The sequence below is a fragment of the Sycon ciliatum genome, chromosome 7 (assembly GCF_964019385.1).
Source record: "Sycon ciliatum chromosome 7, ocSycCili1.1, whole genome shotgun sequence".
NCBI lineage: Eukaryota > Metazoa > Porifera > Calcarea > Leucosolenida > Sycettidae > Sycon > Sycon ciliatum.
Window position 1 is genome coordinate 29,004,936 of NC_088649.1, and position 21,166 is coordinate 29,026,101.

The 21,166-nt window shown below is 46.5% G+C and overlaps 1 protein-coding gene across 1 annotated transcript; it reads left to right on the forward strand.

Annotated features, from left to right (window-relative positions):
* Positions 1–1,012: 1,012 nt before the first annotated feature.
* On the forward strand, positions 1,013–20,159 carry LOC135820649 (protein cueball-like). Its single transcript, XM_065333676.1, has 6 exons — positions 1,013–1,369; positions 3,522–3,836; positions 12,551–12,634; positions 14,459–14,548; positions 14,873–14,962; positions 19,449–20,159. The coding sequence occupies exons 1-6, from the start codon at positions 1,039–1,041 to the stop codon at positions 19,556–19,558; spliced, it is 1,020 nt and encodes a 339-aa protein (XP_065189748.1). The 5' UTR covers positions 1,013–1,038; the 3' UTR covers positions 19,559–20,159.
* The last annotated feature ends 1,007 nt before the right edge of the window (positions 20,160–21,166 follow it).

Sequence of the window (21,166 nt, forward strand, 5' to 3'; positions counted from 1 at the left end):
TTGCAACTGCCGGAATGGTTTCCATGGAGACAAGTGTCAGCATAGTGAGTATTATGCTGTATGAAGTGAATTCCAGTTTGCTGGCATATTTCTGTGAAATGTGGGAATACCTGTACACATTAAAGAGACGTGTGTTTTTATCTACAGGTTTGGGTAGAAACTATTTCTTTCGGTAGAGGCGTTCGTTTCTTCTACTTAAAAGGGTGGGTTCTACTTTCCTCTGCCGGCTCTACAAGGAAATAGTTGGTTGAAGCCGGCAGAAGTTGGTAGAGCTACGTTTGCTGTGCATATTTCTGTGAAATGGGGGAATACCTGTACACATTAACGGGGCGTTCATTTATTGATCTACAAGTTTGGGTAGAAACTATTTCTTTCGGTAGAGGCGTTCGTTTCTTCTACTCAAAACTTCAAGTCAAAAGTGTGGATTCTACTTTCCTTTACCGGCTCTACCAGGAAAAAGTTGGTGGAAACCGGTAGAAGTTGGTAGAGCTACGGGATTTCCGGCAAGATCAAGGATTTGTACACCTCCATACAGAATAGAAACATTTCACGTACATATCGTGTAAACTAATAAATCCGGTAGAATAACGTTCGTCCACTTACCTCTACCTTCTTCCTCTATCGGTAGAGTGACTCTACTTTACCAGGTAGCTAAAATCGAATGCAGTTTATAGCTGAGAACTAATAGAATGGATATGCTAAGGTTTGATCCTTCCAACAAGGCCAAGATGATGAAAGGCTATCAAGGTGAAATGAGAGGACAAAATGTAATGTTTCGTCCTGAACTGTGGGTCAAACGATACCCGGAGAGAAAGTGCACTGGAAAGTCAGTTTGCTGGAGGAAATGGAGCTAAATGGGCGAGTGGTATTTGCATAGGTAAATAATTTTCAATTGAACTATGGTACCGCTGCTTAGGAAGTGTACATCTTGTTTATGTGTGCTTTCTACTTCACCTGACTGTGCCTTGCATGTGTACTGTGTTATGTTCAGCTTTCAAGACAAAGTGCCTGGGTACAGATAACGCAACGTACACCTGGATGGCTCTTGCCAGCTTGCCGTGTCATCCACACCTCGACGGTGACAGCTGCCAGAAGAAAACGAACTTGACGCATGCCCGCCAGATGTGCACAAGAAGAGGATACAACGTGGTAGACCATGATTCCTTCACCAATCAGACGCTTGGCGTGCGCGACTGCATGGGAGCATTGCTCAACGAGATGGTGACGAGCGGTTACAGCAACCCTACTTCAATATGGACATCGTTCGTGAAGGATGGCCAACATCTCATATACCAGCAGGGCAAGAACAGTTCGACTAAAGAATTGTATGACAGTGATGGAACAAGCCATCATGATGTCATCTGCGAAGGTAGGCTGTTGGATTGTGATCAAATGAACCCGTGAGAGAGATGCTCAGTAGCCAGCAACCATGTGGTAGAAAGTGATACTATGCATGGTTTAGCATTTTACCATTCACGCGATTTGCGACGGTCGGCCTGTACCCGTTTGTTGTGTGTGTAGACATGGTTAGCATTTAACCGTTCACTCTAAATCCAACCGTACTCGTACCCAACACCCAAAATACCATTGGTTTGGTACCGTTTCGACGATAGAAAGCTCTGTTTAGCGGAAGAACGAAACGTTAGAATTCCAACTAGGTTACGTCACAAGTCGATCGTTGTGTCAGAAACCGAAATGCTAACCAGTGTCTTGAAATCACACACAAAATGGTACAGGCCGACGTACGGTCGAAGTCAATGTGAATGGTAAAATGCTAACCATGTCTATTGACAGGGCTAGAGGACTGACACAGAGAGGCGATGCCAAGAGTGATTACAACCTATTTTTAGGTTTCCCACTCCAATGGGAAAACCTACCCATCTAGCCGGAGTCGGACCCAGACGCGAGTTACCAATTCACCCCATCTGCTAAGAAGCAGTTCATGTCTATGCTTGTGTCATAACCCGGCATAACGGTGACAACTGGGACGTTCTTAAATTATTCTTTGCATATTTTATTCCATTTGTTCATTAGAAAAATAACATGTCGTCGTATGCATCTACGCCGGAACATACCATCAGCCAGTCCGGACATGTGAACTATGTATTGAACGTTTTCGTTCCCTTCTTCTCAAAACACTACAGGATAAGGAGGGAATAAACTAAAGGCATGTTTGATTGGTGAATCCGGATTCAGATTAGAGTCACTGGAGCAGTCAGAACACCAGTTACCAATCAAACAGAACGGCGAATATTTTTGCCTGAAATATTGTAGAACTCATGATAGCTCACCATGCCGCAAACTTCAAAATTTACACAGACTTCAAAGATGTTTACATTGCTCAACATGCGAAGGCAAAACAAACTTGAAAGGCAACTACAACCGGAGAAGAAGCTTCGAAGACAGCCAAAAAATCAATCATGGACGTGTGGACCGCCGTGTAATGTGCAAAATCACACTTGGACCTCTATGTACATCACCACGCCCTTTCGTAATCACTGACATGCCAAAATCTATTCGAATCAAAACAAAAAACGAAACTCATTGCGTAGTCCTGTCAGGTTCTCATTGGGCTTTGCAACAAGCTCTGGCTGCTCCAGCCTCTGGGGTGGGAGTGATCAGAACATGTTCTGAACACTCCAAACCTAGAGCAGACCAGTACAGACCAATCAAACGCCCCTGTTCTGGATCCGACCAATCAAACGCGCCCCAAGAGACTACAACTATAAAGATACAAAGTTAATTTGTTCATCACATTATTATGTCGGCATCGTACGTTTTGTTCATAGCTTGGTTAAAACTTCTTTCTCCGGGACTGCTTTAAGTGCAGTTGCGCTCGGTGAAAATAGACCCAAAGTGCAAAGCTGGCTGCCCTGGATAAGTTCCGATTACATCATTGTATTGGACATGCGTACGCGGCCGCATTTGTCCCACTTCTACGGCGTCAATGGCCGCGCAAGTTGAAGGCACTAAATCTGCACGCTGGGCCGGGTCTCACCGAGAGCAACTGTACTGGGTAGAACCACTGAGTGGTTTGCAACAGTGGCGTACTGCTGGTCACTGAGGTCTGCCCAGCCACATGCAGCTTTAGGTATAGCCAGCATGTTGCTCATTGAGATGTTTGAGTAGCGGCAACCTTCATTCTTCGTATGCATAGAACATTTTTTTCACTTTAACCTCTCGCCCCAGTTTTCGAAATCGTTCTCCTTGTGCGTGTGTGTGTGTGTGTATGTGTGTATGTGTGCATGTGTGTGTGTGTGTGTGTGTGTGTGTTTGTGTGTGTGTGTGTGTGTGTGTGTGTGTGTGTGTGTGTACCCGGCAACAACTCAGGGTAGGGCTGAAACGATCACTGCAAAGCGGTTATCGATTACCTTCTTTTTTTAGTTCATTGCACTGACACTGCCATCAGACAAGGTTTCATTGAGTGCGACTATAGAGTCCAGGGCACCCGTTATTCGAGTATATTTCATTACTAATGTACCTATTATCTGCCCACTACTGTATGTGCCCTTGACCTGCAGCCAAGTGGCTCCATTACAACGACTCAGTATACGCCGCAGCCACGCCATCACTGAAACCCAACGTGACTGAGCAGTTTGCAGAGGAGGCATGTCAGGAGTACGGACTTCACCTCATAACCTATGACTGGCTGCAAGCACATGGCCATGTATTAAGAAACCGCTGGCTAGGTAGATTGGCTCTTCGGCATGCACCTTACCACGTCAAACCAATCCGAGTGAATGGCAACTCCCATTACATAACTGTGACGTTTAGAAATCGCAGTAATCCATTTCAAAATTCCACAATCAATCGCCACGCCAAAATCCTCTGTGTCAGTAAGTGATAATTATATTTTAGAGTGGTTTTATCAATGGCTGCCCCTGTGGAAGCAATATTTTATTCATCTGTGTCTGCAACCAGCATAACGAAATAGCATATCATGTTGGTTGCGGACACAGAGAAATAAAACATTGCTTCATTTGCGCCTTTAATTTGCCTTATAAATGAAAGACCTCATCCCAACAAATGTTTCAAGAAGATTCCCAACCTAAATCACTTTTGCAGAGCGATTTCTTGGGTACTACCGGCCGGTGAGAAGGCATGCAATCTGTCGTTATGAAAATGCCTTGAGTGTCAACAGGTTTCGTCCAAACATATCTGTGCCATCATGACTTATACCAACATGCATTGTGGCAATGCAGATTGGGACAACAGTAATTGTGCCAGTATATCATATGCCAACATCTGCTATGCCAATGTCTGCTGTGCCGAAATATAACTATAATGTAACACCCATAGCACCACCTACCTCCTCGACCCAGTCACTCAGTGTGGGATTTCTGAATGTGTGTAGTGTTCGGCGGAAGGTAGCAGAAGTTCAAACGTTCATCTCAACATGAGGCATTCACGTTCTCGCGATAGCCGAGACATGGTTGACCCCGGATGTGTCCGATCACGAGTTGTCCATCCCGCACTTCGAGCTATACAGAAGAGAAAGATCTGATCAGCGATGATGCGGAGTTGCTGTGTATTGTCATGAGTCACTGGCTTTTCGACAACGGGACGATTTAGAGTGCGAGCTAGAGATGCTGTGGCTGGAGATTCTAGCCCCTGTTCGAACACTCTTCGGCTGCTGTTATCGGCCGCCAAATAGTTCTGCTGCCTACTGGACCACACTGGATCAGAACGTTGAGCAAGCTGTTCAGGGATGTCAGCAGTCCACTGTGGTACTTGGCGACTTCAATATTGATTTTAGCAATCCAACTTCTCCATCTGCATCCCCTTTGTACAACATACTTTCCCACTACAATCTCTGCAATTACGTTACATCTTCAACTCGAGTCACGGCAACATCATCCACGATGCTAGATTTGTTCCTCTCATCCTCCCCATTGGATGGTATCTGTGAAGCAATACACTTAGACATAAGTGATCACTTTGCTGTGCTGGCCCGGTTGAGCATTCACACACACCACCACCTGTCATCGTCAGTAAAAACCACCAGACGTCTCCATCCAGTAAACTGGGACAGTTTCAGTATCGACCTCCAGAGGAAACAGCAGCAAGACTTTGATGCCCACAGCAATATCCATGATATGGTTCATTCTTTCACTTCTTCTATCATGTCCACACTAGACCAGTATGCACCATTGGTACCCCAGCGTAAACGCGCACGCCGCCCATGCTCCTGGCTGACTGATGAGCTTGTGGGTGCAATTCGTAAACGTAATCATTTACACCGGCTCCTAATGAGAGATCAAGCGAATGTACAATTGCGTGATCAGCATAGAGAAGCTCGGGCCATGGCCCGTCGACTCGACAGGAAACTCCGCAACCAGTTCTTCACTGAACAATGCCGAACGAGTGACCAGCGCAAACTGTGGAGAGTGTTGAATGTTGTAACTGGCCGTCAAAAGAAAGTCCAGGTCCCATAGGCATCCCTACAGGATCTCAGTGAAACATCTCGTAGTGTCGTACATGACCCAGCGGGTCCCGCCACTCTTCAAGCTCCCTTGGGACCAACCCAACAATGTGGTTTCTCTACTTTCCAGCCAGTCGCAGTTTCTGCCGTCGAGTCCTGTTTGAGTTCTGTGGACCCAAGTAAGGCGACTGGCAGTGATGGTGTGCCTGGCCTACTTCTACACAAGTTCTCCTCAATATTGGCACCCAATCTCACCACAATTATCAACTATTCGCTCAGAGCAGGCCAACTTCCTTCCACCTTCAAATCCTCACATGTCACCCCTCTATTTAAGGGTGACGACCCAACCTCACCTACAAACTATCACCCAGTTTCTCTGCTACCCATCATCTCCCGTATTCTTGAGGCATTTGTAAAGAAACAGCTCACCACCTATCTCGAATCAGCCCAGCTTCTACCCACCAGCCAATTTGCCTATCGTAAACAACACTCCACAGAGGATGCACTTGTCCTCGCAGTCAACAGATGGTCTCTAGCCAAATCTCGACGAGAGTACACTGGAGTTGTGTTCGTAGATATGTCGAAAGCGTTTGATCGAGTTCAGCACGAGCGTCTTCTGACTGAACTCTTGTCTCTTGGCATATCTGGTACCCCACTCACTTGGTTTTCCGATTACCTCTTAGGCCGCTTCCAGCAGATCAGAGTTCAAGGGCATCTCTCTTCTGCCGTTTCTTGTTCTCGTGGTATCCCACAGGCCAGCATTCTTGGTCCCCTGCTATTAGTCTTGTACACTAGCACATTGAGCACGATCCTGCCACCGGTAAACCACCAAGAATTTGCGGACGACATTACTCTCGACTGCTCAGACACCGACCCCACTGAAGTATGCCGAACCCTCAGTCACGCCATCACAAGCCTCGCCACGTGGCTAGAAGGTATTGGTTTGCTGCTGAATGCAGCAAAAACTCAGCTTCTCTTCATAAAGTCCCGTGGCGCAGATGACACACAGCCTGAGGTGTGCTGCCATGCTGACAAACTTGCTGTCACACCTTCGGCTAAGTATCTCGGGGTAATACTCGATGAGGAGCTGTCCTGGAAGCCCCACATTGCACACCTGAGCCGCAAGAATGCTAGGACCATTGGCCAGCTCTGGAGGCATGGTCAAGGACTCAGTTTGCGCGCAAGACGCACTTGGTTCCTTAGCATGGTCCTCTTTCAGCTATGCTATGGTTCTAATAGCTTTGTTCCTGGGCTTTCTGCCCAGTTGCTTGGACGTCTGGAGAAGAGTTTCAAAGCCGGCATTCGTGCAACCTTGCAACAGCGCACGTCCACCGCACCGCTTCTGGCACTTCTTAGTATTGTCTGCCTGACACACACATACACTCAGAAAGTTCTAATTTTTGTACACCGCTGTATCAATGGATATTGTAGCCCACTCCTACAGCAACTCTTTACAACGACTGCTCCAAACACCGTGCTAAACGATCAGCGCATCACTAGGGGCCAAGTTTCCAACTTGCTCCAAGTCCCTTTCCTTCGCGGGCCTGCTGGTCGCTCGAGTGTGATATATCAGTATTGGATGGAACGCCCTCTCGGCTGATGTAGTATCGATAACTGCTGCCGATCAATTCAAGAGAGCCCTATCTGATATTGATGTACTTAACTTGTAAACTCTATGCCAACAGTCCAACACCCCTCGCTGTACTTCATGTTCCCTGGACTGCTAAAAATTGTCCCCATCCAGCAAAGTCTGGCAATGTTCACACATATATTCTTGTGAACTGCTTCCACTAAATTTTATTTGTTCTCACAATTTAAAAAATTCACACAAATTGAGTGTCAGCATACACACAATGTCATAACAAACATTTCTATAATAATAATTATATCGCTTGCATGTCCTTATCTCTATACATTTCCTCATATAATTGTCTTCATCTTTCTTTGAGAACCGGACCTATAGGCCGGTAAGAAGGCAATCATGCCTGTGCAATTGGTGAAATAAAATAGAAGTCAACAACAACTGTGCCGACACGTCCTTCACCAACATAATTATCCTGGGTCAACATGTCCGGTCCCCACATGTCCGGGTCCCACATATCCGGTCCCCACATGTCCTGTCCCAACATGTCCTGTCCCAACATGTCCTGTGCCATTATGTCCTGTGCCACCACGTCCTGTCCCAGCATGTCCTGTGCCAACATGTCCTGTGCAAACATATATGTGCCAACGTGAACTGTGCCACACCCGTTTTCCACAAAAATATATCCGGATAGGCGTGTTCAGAATGTATGTTGCACTCTCTGAATTTATATTAATTTGTATTGTCATGGCATGATTCACTTCTTTGCATTGCATTACACTGTACTCTAGTGTCTGCTGTGTGCGACACGTGCTAAACGGTTCTTTTCTTGCTCTTATTCGTGTGATGGCATGACACCCGCATCCGTTTATATCACGAGTTTTGTTGTACGAGCATCGTGACCAGCTGATTGCGCATACTCATCTGGCCTGGAAGTTCGGCTTCCGAGCTGAGTCTTTTGCAGAGTTGTTGTTATAATGTATTAATATCCTAAAATATTTTATCAACAAGGGCATGTTCGATTGATGTGATCCGGTTCCCGATCCCTATCTTGGATCACTCGGATCCTCCCAGCTCCAATCGAACGATGGCTAGCACAGTTGGTCGTCGTAATGATGACGTATAAAAATGGCGATTGAAAGTTGCCAAGGTTGTCAAGGTACCGATCAATTTTTGTAATATATTTTGAAATTCAAATCTAAAAGTGTGAGCAAGCAGGGTTCTGCGATCATGTTGTCGCCTCCATAGTAGGACCATTTCAAGTCCATTGCCAGAATCCTGCAAAGTGAGGAGATACCGTCTGATTTGTTTGATGAGATTTGTGTACTGTCGCACCAACGTGGCTTCAATGGAGTCCTTGGATTTCGAACACCTCGACGTGTATCAGTTCCGCGGCAGAGGGTCTACGTCGAAGTTGTTGTGCCTCTGCAGTCTGATGCAGTCTGATGCAGATTTTCGTGGACACTTCCGTTTGCACTGTGCAACAGTAGAAATTGTATGCACAAAGCTATCCCATTCTGTCCACATGGCTGTGCAGGGCAATGGAGGTCGGAAAGCCTATACCCGTGCGCAAGCAGCTTTTGGTTACTCTTTGGTGGCTTGGCAGTAAGAGCACCATCAGAGAGGTGGCAGACAAGTTTGGTCTATCCAAATCGACAGTATGGCACAGCGTACGGCGTGTGTGTTTTGCCTTGCAGGACATGGCTCCGTTATTGATATGTTGGCCCCAGGGGCAAGGTGCAGAGAGGACGCAAGCAGAATTTCATTCAGCTCAGCACATCCACGGCGTCATGGGGGCGATTGATGGTTGCCATATACCGATTGCAGCACCAAATGAGGCACCTGAGACATACCTGAACAGGAAAAATTCCATTCCGTTATTCTACAAGCAGTCTGCGACAGGAACCTGCTATTTACGGATGCGTATTGTGGCTGGCCTGGCTCTGTGCATGATGCCAGAGTATTCGAAAACAGTCCCCTGAAGCAGTTGGTCACTGAAGATGCTCGTCGTTTCTTTTCTGGAGAAGCCTTTATCGTTGGAGATTCTGCGTACCCATTACAGCCGTAGCTGATGACTCCCTTCAGGGATGATGGTCACCTCACAGCAAGTCAGACCAATTATAACTCCAGGCACTCGTCAACACGGATGTGTATTGAAAGAGCTTTCGCATTGCTGAAAGGAAGATGGAGGCAACTCCAGTATCTAAATATTGTGAATGTTGAGAACGCCACCCATATCACCATTGCCGCCTGTGTGTTGCACAATATGGCCATCATGCACGAAGACGATGTCAGTGACTTTCTTCAAGACCTACCTGAAGGTGATGTACCTAATCCAACGTAGTATTTTCAACCAAACACCGGTGCCGCAGACAAGCGCAACCGAATTGTGGATCTCATTGCTTAACAGAGGAAGGCAGACTTTCACAATTATTGACTTTCTACTACTCACTTCGCATAATTCTGCTGTATTTGAGTAGGGTCCTCATTTCTTTGCACATTCTACCTTCCATGTAACTGTTCTCAAATCAAAGCATGTGTGAAAAGCTTTTGGGTGCCAGCTACTGACTGCAGAGAATGGCAAGGAATAGTGTTGTGCAAGTAGGCAGTAGTGTGTGATTGGTAGTCTTCCCTGCCACCCCATGCTTTAACGCAAACCGCGTCACACATACACGCAACCAGAAGATGATACTCGATATTGCGTAGGTAGTACTTTCTCATTATAAGCAGTGAAATAAGCACAAGCTCGAGTATCTTGAATGATACATCATTGAGAGAGGGATACATAATAATTGTAGATGCAAAGTATCATCACCGATTCATTGGTGTGTGTGTGTGTGTGTGTGTGTGTGTGTGTGTGTGTGTGTGTGTGTGTGTGTGTGTGTGTATGTATGTGCATGTAGCATTGGATGTTATGTAGAAACACATTCTGTATTCTTCACAAACTCACAATAGATACATAAATAAATAGTACTTCGAAGTATGCCTCTACTGCTTTGCAAGCCTATTGACAGCTGCAGTAAGGTCGCCAAGTATTGCCATCTGGTCGTTGTGCTTATGCTCTTGCCGGGTTTGATGTTCACATTTCGTCTTCTTGAGCCATTCCAGGGCGTCACTGGACTGCCCTCCAGACCGCTTTCTCCTCTTCTTTACGCCCTTCTCCTCATCATTAGCGGCAGGGGTTGCCACGGCTGCTGATGCACCTGCTGTAGCATTGAGACGGACTGGAGTAGCTTGCGGTGTGGTCGGAGCGGTTGATACTCTTGCTTCACCATCCTGATTGTCCTCCGAATTTGACAATTCAACTGGACGCTTTGGGGGTCTGGTGACAGGAACCAGCATTTTGGGTGGATGTTGGGCTTCCAACCAAACGTAGCAGTCATTTCATCATAGAAAGCAGGCGGCTGTTTACGGTCAGCCCCAGTTTTTTTGCTGCGAATCCATATAGGCTTTGTACGCTTTCATCAGGTTTTTCCATCTGTTTTCACATTGTTCTGCAGACGGATGTAGTTCCTCGTCCGGGAATGTTACTGCAATTCGCTGGGAAATCCGGTTCCACACACTCTTTTTCCTCCAGTTCATGTCTTGAAACAAGCCGTCGTTTTCAGACCGTGCCGAAATTAGTTCCAGCGTCAGCCGTCTTGTCCACTGGAAGCCAGGCCTAGGATCTTGGCCACTGGGCTGAGGGGACTTTGACGCAAGACTTTCAGCTGCCATTGTCAGGAACGAGAAAGATGAGGGAGATAGTGAATACTACTCGTGCTGAATGCTTTTTATATGCGAGGAAAAGTTGTCCCTCATGTCATTCTCGCCATACTAGGATCATCTCTCCGGTTCTGGTCCGGATATGTTTGCAATTTCGGTGCCAATCTGGGCAATTTGCCGCCCAATGAGCCGCAGTTGTAGAAGCAGAAACAGCAAACATTGGAGTGAGTTGAATTGGAAGGAAGCACAAATGGAAGAAAGTGAAAGCTCCACGTGTTGATGGCCCAAGTGAAAAGGGCGCTCACAGGTTCCGTATCTCCATATGTTGAGTTTCGTTGTACATGTGGACTATTTTCCGCCCAATGAGCCGCAGTTGTAGAAGCACGAACAGCCAAAATTGGAGTGAGTTGAATCGGAACGAAGCATAAACGGAATAATGTGAAACCTCCACGTGTTGATGGCCCGAGTGAAAAGGGCTCCCGATCCCACGGGTTCCGTATCTCCATGTCCATATGTGTTGAATTCCGCTTCAAACATGGGGTAGTTGCCGCATAATGAGCCGCAGTGGTAGAAGCCGCAATACCAGCCAAAATTGGAGCGAGTTGAATTGGAACGAGGCACAAATGGAAGAAACCTTCTCCGTCGACTGTTGGTGGCCCGAGGGAAAAGAGCTACATGGATCCAACGGGTTCCGCATCTCCATATGTTGAATTTCGCTGCCACTCCGGGCTGTTTGCCAGCAAAGGATACGCAATGGTTGAAACGGTAAACCAAAAAATAACAAAGGAATGAAACAACCAAACTTATGCTGTGCAAGGCATGAGGAAAGCTATTCCCGCGGGTTGGGTCCCGCCAAATGTGCAGTTGTCGCGCCAAGAAAGGTTGATTGGCAAAAAAAGGATCCGTTGGATCCGGTCAACCCTGCTCCCCGAGGTGGGTTGACCGGATCCAAATCCAAAGGATCCGGATCCGGATTCGACAAATCGAAAGGGTGCGAATCCAGTGGATCCGGTGGATCGGGATCCCGATCCTACCAAACGAACATGCCCTAAGACAGTTTCAAAACTGGTTATCCTCGAAGCCTGTTTTTGTCTTGCTTGTCCGGAGGCATGTAGACTTTCGTATGTGCGTAGAATAGTTGCAAACAAGGCGAGGGAACCGGATAATCGAACACACCTACTGTATGTATGCACTGCATATGCTGTAAATCGGTAACCAACGATTTTCTTCCAGATGGCAAGGGATCCGGATAAAAGAGGACCGGATAAGCGAGGTCTGACTGTCCCAGCAATATATTCAAACTTTGGCACTACTTCATGAAAGGAGATTTAGGTTATGTTTTTGTTTCTGGGAGAAAACAATTCTGTGGTATTCACCCTGCAGACGTAGAATTATGTGATACTGTGGGGCTCAGAGCCTTACCGAGATTATCATATACATTGGCATCACCTACAGCGCTATCTTAGCAGCAAATGAGTTAGCTTTTAAAATCGACAATGACAAGATAACTCGTCACGCACATGAAGCATGGACCACTGTACAAACTGCTTTACATTCGGTTGTGGAAGAAGTGGCAACATATTAATTTTAGTGTCCTTGCCGAACGCTTGCCGAGCTGACTGGGTGCTGACGTTGGATAAAGAATATCCGATTAGCGATGGACCTGCAGCTTCCACTGATATGGACCATTCAAATCAACTCCCACAGTCCGACATGCCCTGATATAATTTTTTAACCGGGCTTTCCACTCAATTGAGTGTGTTGTGATGCTGCGAACATTCAAGTGTAGCGAACTGTGAGCGAGTGCAATGGAGCCTTTTGTGTTGTCTTTTTTTGCGCAGAGCACTGTGCTAATGGCGTTCTGGCCCAGGACCTGAGTTGCAAGTGCAACCGCACTGTCTTCTATGGAGAATACTGTGAAAAGGGTAAGACTGCAGGATAAAACTGTCTAAGTCTGTGTTGATTATACATGTACTACAATGGAAATAACCCGCTGGTGAACGGGGTATACTGATGTCTATATTTCAGTACCAACAAAATCCGCGTGTGGCTTATACTCAAGTGCAGCTTAATTAAAGCCGATTCACAGCACCACTTTCTGCGACGCGACTCGCGACAGTTGCGACTAGAAACTGTCTGTCCCGAGCTGTCGCGTACAGTCGCAAGGTACCTGTCGCAGAAGTTGAAGAAAGTTCAACTTTTGCGACATGTGACGTTCGACATGCACAAATAGAGTACAGTTTCTACCCTGGGTGCTCATGCAGTGCACGTGCATAGTACTACTACACGGGTGTTTGCAGTGCATGAAATCTGGCCAGTCGTCCCCGTAAGCAAAATGCGTATGCATTCGGATCTACCGTACATTTCCTCTTGTTTTGGGCGAATCTGAGCGGTACGACGCGGTCGAATTGGGCCTGAATTTGCCCAGAACCAGCCGCTATCGAAGTAAAATTAGGCATTTTGAAGGCTACACGGGAACGCTGCGGCCATGTCTTCTTTCCTGCGTCGTTTGTTTGAAAATCGGAGTGTTTTTGAGCTCGTAGTTTCGTCTACGTTGTGGAATGGCCGTGCGTACATTCTCCTTGGAATTACCAATGTCACACCCCCGTTTATTACATTACTAGGAGTTTTGTTGGCAGCCACAATAGTTTTTATCCCTGGTTCCATATGTCCTTTCATTGAACAGCCAAACGAAACTTTGTGGCGCGGGGGTCTCAAGTTTGTCACTTTGAGTTGTACACAACAACCACATCAACACCTCAAAGAACCAAAAAACCAAGTGAGCAAAGTATTTCAATGTTTCGCTTTTGCCTGGCCTGCTGTGAAGATGGAGACTTCTACTCGGTAGCAGATACTCGTATCAATAAGCTGGGAGGGAGAGCGTGGCCAGTAAAATGTTGGGATAAAAAGAGCCACATTCTCTCTCGGAAAAGGTCGTCGTTCCAACACACTTGCTCTACCCAGATCTGTAGTAGGCTAGATTTTGCATGCACGTGCGAGATTCGCATCCGCCGCGCACATAGCCAGAGTCGAAATTTTTGTACTCTCGGATTTGCCGCCATCTTGACGAGTGGCCTCTGCACACTAGTGCATAAGGATTTCGCATACATGAAAAAAAGATTGTGAACTGTGTGTCGCTGTCACGGCTTGTCGCAGCTCGTCGCAGGTGTCACAAGTCGCATGTCGCGTTGCTAGAAGTTGTATTGTGAATCGGCCTTTATACTCGAGTGTGGATTTTACTCTGGAAAATACTGTACATAACCAGGTGCTGATATCACGACCGTATTTCCACACCCAGATTTTTGCCACGAAATGCAGCTACCTACCCTATAGTTTGGAAGCTTGCACATCATTGTGAACCTGATGAAGGCAATTTGCCGAAGCGGAATAATTGTTGTGAAATGAGTTGAACTATTGCAGTGTTAATGGAAGAGAGCGTGTGGGTTCTACTCTCAACTGTTTATGAAAATGCAGGAAGCCTCCCCACTTTTACTACCATATCTATCGTCGTTAATTAATTTGACCATCGCAGAATAGGCCTCACCACTAATTTTTTTGGGTTGAACTTGTGATGTGTGGCTTTTATACTCTGGGAAATCTGGTGCTTGGACAGTCTGGCTCAACCACTGGTAACTTGTTTGTGGTTCAATTGCTCCCTTCATGCTTCTCATTGCATAGTATGCCGTAATGCTTTTCCTTGCCATTCCCTGCTCTTGTTGCGCATGCATGAACATATCGTATCTCTACAGACGACTGCAAGTGCTTGAACCAGGGTCAGTGTGACAACGAGGGTAAATGCATCTGCCCGACAAGATTCTACGGAGAACATTGCCAACTCGGTAGGTAGCAAGATATTCATTTTTGTCAATGCAAACAGTTATTTTCACTCATTGCATATAAGGCTGAGGTTGTGATCGTTTCTTCATACTCTGATCCAGATCCAGACCCACTACTACTATTATCATTCCGTTTGAATGTGGTGGATCTCCCCCAGTGCACCTGGGGTGTTGTGTAATCTGGATGTTTAAAAAAACTGCTTTGACGTGTCGCACCCGATGATGATCATGAATCATGTACTAACCATGCTGTGCTGTTCTGTTGCTATTTTTGTTGTGCACTGAAACAATATGTACGTCATGCACTGCACACAATAACTGCTGCAGAGTGCAGAACATGTCTGAACCAGGGTCGCTGTAATGAAGACGGCACCTGCACCTGCGCTGAAGGATGGACTGGTGACCGGTGCCAGACTCGTAAGTGTCTACTTAATGAAGCGAATACGCTGCATTCCTTCGGCGTGCGTACTGCATGTTGCAGTTACATTTCTTTCGCTTTGTAAATCTATGTCCAGTGAAAGTAATGCCATGTGTTCGGATTACAGTCCGCATTTTAAACACCCCTAATTTACACCCCCCAAAAAATAAAAGGTCTGTGCACACTCCAGTGGTTAAATACAACACGATGTAAAGGGTGGATGGGTATAATCTGGGCACGGATAATGCTCAGGTACGGCGATTACTCTGGAAAGTATGGTACATTGTAGTAGGTGATTTGCCTGTCGTCGGTTGGACTAGTTGAGCCAACTTGCATGCATGAATGGCGGTCATCGGCCCCAGCAATTTCTGGTCTCCTGGCTTGTTGCAAAATGCCCATTTTGTGTCACCCGGGAAACATAAGCGGGACTTGATCCCAGCGGATTTTGAGGAGTGGAGTGTCCCTGTCTCATTGATATCATCAAGAGTCCATAATTCCGCAGAGTACGCAACTAGGATGGGGTTGTGGGACGGCGTAATCCGTGATTTACGTCATGTTTGGGTCGGACTTGCGTCATTGCGTCGACGCGGTCAACCACGGTTCACACTTTCCCTACTCATGATGTCACACTATGACGTTCAACACGGATTTCGTCCCAGATCTGATCAGTGAAGTTGCGCTCTCTGGAGGATTATGGATTCTTGATATAATGGTTTGACCTTGCTTGCAGCCGCCGTGAATGGTTTGTCGATGATGTAAGCTGAGTAGATTTATGTCAGGGAAATGCAAATTTTCTACTCCACTGGCCGAGTGGAGTGAAGAAATTAAAGGGGCACTCCGGGAATATTTTCGGTGGTGTGTTCTCTTCATGGGTGCCTTGTATGGCCCCAAGGAATGGGGAATCGCGAAAACTAGGCCCAAAAAGTCGATATATGAAGCTACGGAGGGCCAAGTTTGTCTCCTCTTTTGATGGTTTTGATGACGTCACGTGTGATTAGTATTCAAATTCTCTGCATTTGAAGATCTTAGTTGTTTGAATTTTCTGGTGATGAAGAACGATGTTTGGTCAACAATCCCAAGCTTCACATCTGCGACCATACTCTAAGGAACCTGAAGGACCTCCTGAGGTGCCACTGGTAGAAGCGCAGCCTGATGACGGCCAGGAAATTGGAGCGGACTCCTGAGGATTGCTTCGCGATCATGAACGTATTTGGAGAACGTACGGGTAACTGTGGTTTCAAATCGTCCAATTCCACCCCAGGAACCTATGCAGCCTGTGCGGCTGGAGATGCCCTATGTGGTAGTTTGTTCTGCCTTCCAGTTGCTCGAAAGAACCAACCCAGTAGTGATGTTCTGTCCCAAACTATTCCCGTACGCGGTGTTGGCGGTGTACTCAGGTGCAATGGTTTGTACGCGTCTCCGCCAAGAAACCATGATGACCCATCGCTCGTGAAGGACGGAACACGCTGTGATGCCAGCGGCGCTAACAAGGACCTTGTGTGCCACAAGCAACGCTGCGTGGACCAGTCTCGAGTCACCAGTCAGTGTTCGGTCGATGCTGACAGCGGCAAAGAGTGTGGTGGAGTCGGTGTCTGTACAAATGTAACAACCTGCCTTTACCAACCCACACCTGGTAAGTTTTTTTGTTTTTGTTTTCACTGAATACCACAGAACCATCAGATGCTGCACAGCGGGGGCGGTGACATATTGGATGGAAGTGGGGGCGGGGCAAAAGTAACTCCTCCAACCAAAGGTCTCCGAATCATCTTTACTAAGTTACCCTCATAGTGTGCATTTTAAATTCATTTTTAGTTTCTGTACGTCCACGGTGCGTTTGGTTGGTACGATCTAGAACAGGATCGAACAGCTGGTGCACATGGCGCAGCCCCATGCCAAATACACGGTACTCCAGAAACAGAGCACATTTTTGTGAAAAAAAGATGCCAAACTTAGTACATACTTCAAAATGTGTATGTGTCACCATGGTGACTGTGTACAGTACGAAGAGTCCAACTCCAAAGTGTGTGCACGTGATCATTTGGGACCAAAATCGATGTTCCCGCCAGGTTTCACAGTGAAAAAGTGAAACTGCTCGGTTTGCTCCGGCCTCGAGGCCGGAGCAAGCAGAACATGTTCTGGCCGACCCAGAACAGGTGCAGTGCCAACCAAACGCGCTGTTCTGGTGGATCCTGTTCTAGCTCGTACCAACCAAATGCGCCCCCAGTTGGCATTTGGATGCGATGTGCTACAGATCTTGGCTCTCAAGCTATTGCTGCTACATGCAATGTACAAGCAACAAAATAGCCGTCATGCCTTTTTGAGAGCTGCCTTACTGCGTGCGAGCAAAACTCTGTATCCTCCAACCAAAATTTTCATCGGCGCACGTACTCAACGTAGAATGGTCATTCAAAGTCCTCAGATTCCTGAGGCTCAAGCTATTCTGACCTCTACTTTGCACGAGCCATGCAACTATGACCTACAGGGAACGTCCCCTTTCTTGGGCATGCTGTTCACAGACGTGCTCGCCTCACACGCAATTTGTAAAAAAAATGGTCGTATCTGTGGTTCGCTCTTTCGCGCTATTACTGTCCTCGCAATTGGAACAGGCCCGGCCAAAAGCGGTATGGTTGCCAGGTATACTAACCACTGAGCTTTGGATATGGTTACGTGTGGATACACGGAATTCGCAAAACAACTTCGTAGCACGTCCTGTGGTACCGCGCTGTAGGACTGTTTGTCAGGATGGTTCATGTGCAGTGCGAGCGCAGAAGGACCGGAAGTTGTGTGCGGATTGGATCACGTTTCCCAGTTTGAATTTTCTTCACATTGCTGGGAAGGCAGAAGAACAGAGGTTCGAATATTCAGGGGTTTTCAGCCCTAACGCAAACCCAGATTTTGCAATTTCACGAGAGATTAAAAGCCTCAGTACAGCTCCTGAAAAGAGTTTTTTGAGTAATAATGATAAGGTGGCAAAGACATACCTTTAATACCCAGAGAAATGGTGATAGCTACTAGTTACTAGCAAGAGTAGATAAACAAGAGTGCGCAACTCCGGATGTCTCCTGCACAATCTGCAAATACCCCCGCCCACGGCAGAATTTTTGTGGGCGTCACCTTTTTTCAGAGAAACGCCCATTTTGCCGCAGAGCAGTGCAGAGTAGGCAAAGCCCGCTTTTGCCAGTAAAGCTTCGATATTTTGCCGCAAAATTTTGCTTTCTCATCGTTAATATTAAAAATTTTGCTTTCATTTTGCCAGGCCACTCGATATTTTGCTCCCTTTTTGCCCCCAAAAAAAAATTGTGTCACATGTGGGAAAAGTGACCGAAAGTGGGTCAAGTGTTGGCAAAAATGAGAAAAAGCGAGTCACGTATTGCTGAAACTGTGCGAAATTGAGTCACGTGCACCGTGTAAGTGTATAATCTCCAAATTTCCAGCGGACACACTGATATTTTGCTCCGTTTTGCTAGCAAGCTCCCTTTCAGAATTCTTCGATATTTTGCTAGCATAATAATTATTGCTAGCAAAATCGGGCTATACCTAGTCTGGGGCACGTGCTGGGCACTGGCCTTGTAGTGTAAGTCCGGCCAAGAGCACGAGGAAAACATTCCGAAGGACTCGCAGCGCGAGCGTTGTCGAAAAGATTACGTCAACAAAAAAATCTGCAATGGGCCTACCCATCCGCGAGTTGCACACGCTTATTTATCAACTCTTGATAGCAAGCGGACTGAGCTCGGGACAACCTTCCGGGTTTTGAGCTGACTGCATAGGCAGGAGCACCGGTGACCTCAGAGTTGAGGAAATTACTAATTTTCGGTGCCATCTGTATCGTAACTTGTTAGGGCACACATGCACTCGGAAGTAGTGGATCCGCTGAAGCGACGTCGCAGGAGCGAACAATACCATGGCAACGGCGAAAAGCAGAACTTCCGCCTCGGTGGAAACTCCAATCCGCTTCCTCCAAAATTTTCGAACCAAGACTGTCGCTTCTGCGGTTTCGCTTCAGCGGAAAGCACCACGGTCTGCAGTATAAGGACTTACTACAAGAAATTTGTATGCGTATGATGCCAAATGCAACAAAAATGCGTGCAAGATGGTCATTGACCTCGTCTTTTCTCCGTACCGTATGCACCACAGTCCACTTTATTCTCATTTTCCGCCGAAGTAGGAGTTTGCCTTGTTTGTATGCGTGACCATACACACGTGGTGTCGCTGGAGCGACACCAGGCTCGCTGTCGCAAAACCTCCACGCCGAAGCGAACCCAAGTGCACGTGGGACCGGGCCCTAAGTGTTCCCCTCTCAAATATCACCCTGAGCACTATGAGTTCAGGAGAGCAATATGGAACAAAAAAGTGAAGATCTAAAGTCAAAATGTTGGTGGGTTTCCATAGTAATTTTTGAAATCAGATTTTGCGAAGAGGAGATGGTATGCTGTTGTCTGCTTTGCTGAGATGCTTGTGTGTGTCCTCTCTGTTTCTCCGCAACAGGGAGCAACGAGTCCGCGAACACTACCCAGGCTGCTACACCCACGACCAGTTACTCAATAACCAAACCAACAAGCGACCCAGCCACAACTACTCCAACCGAAGTCGTCTAATAGAGTGACGGTGATGAACAGTGCAGTGCATGAAGTGTCAGTAATTGTAACTAGTTACTCATAAACTTGGGGGAATACTGCCGACAGGACTGACCTGGTGCCCTTCCACTTACCCACCCATCTTCCATAGCATCCACAATTCGGTCCAGGAAACTCGACAGGCACATGCAGTGTAACTCCAACAGAACGTTTCCAGGACGTGAAGAGCCCCTGCTAACCAAGTGTGTTTCCAGTCCTGATAATTTCCTCCCATTGTAAATTTCAAATCTGCTATTTCAGATCAGTGGAAATCTGAGGCAGACCGATATCCCATAACCCGCTACGGCTGAGTAATTATGTCGTATTTTAATTAGTAATTATGCATCTATTATTTGCAAGATGATGAGGGTTTATCTCGACATAGCATACCTTAACTGGTTTAGTTTTGTTGTTGTGTATTGTACTAGCACATATACATAAGTCGTCTACATTACTTATTTATAAACAGATGTTCTCAGTTGTTACTTAGTCTTTTAATGTGTTCCCCAAGTTCTTTGACTGAAAATCTGGCAGTTTGGGCTCAAGTCATTTGGCTCCATTTTTTTTCTTTTTTCATTTCTAACTCTTGTTTCTAAGTTGAGGAAAAGTTCTCAATCTTCGGACTTTGTGTGGTCACAACTGGTGCGTGTACGCGTGAAACCATGCGTTTGTGCGTATTTTGCTGGCTTTTGGTGCTCCATGCGTACGGAAACGCGCCCAAATGGAAATTCCATTATGTTGGAATTTGCAGCGCGCATCAGGCGCGTACCAGCCTACATGCCATTCACTTTGATTGGCGGGGTCAACAAATTAGTACTCGAAGGTGTCGCACGCGCTAAATACGACACAGATTGCTGTTTGTAACAAAGCTTAGCAAAAGTACATAGCCCCCCCCCCCCCAGAGTGTGCAACGCCTGTTCCAGCCCTGCATAGTCCCTGATACCAACTCTTGCTGATACTGATAGGGTCTTGGTTGAGCCAGGTTTTACAAAATTAGGACAGGTATACCAATGCAAAATGTGTGGAGAAGCAGATCCCAAACCCAGGTTTTGGAGATTTAAAGTGGGTTTTTGATCCTCAATTCGGCCCAAATTGGACTTGCAAAAGCCAGCGGGACTGTTTCCGATGAATGGACTGTAGTACAATCCCTTTTAAATTAATCAGGCTGCGAAAAATTCACCGAAAATGAGACTGATCGAAAAATCGCTACACTTTTCGCCGATTTTGGAGGGTTCCTTTGACAATCGCCGAAAATCGACCAACTCTTCTAATAATAATTTAACAAATTTTGAGGCCAACATGCCAACAGTTCTTTTAGCCGATTTTCCAATATATTCCAGTTTTGCAGCCGATTGTCAAACAATCAACTGATTTTGCAGTCGAATCTGATGTATTTTTGACCCGAACGAAAAGCCGAACAAGCGGAAAAAACGGGCCGGTTTGGGGAAAGCCTACACAGGGGACCTTTCCGAACCTGAGCTTTCCAAGTTGGAAGGTTGTTGGTTTGCGCCTTGGAGAAGTGTTGGACCCAGGTGTCAGGTCGCTGAATGTCTCAGTACGAGGTGATTATGCATTTCTAAGCATTTTTCG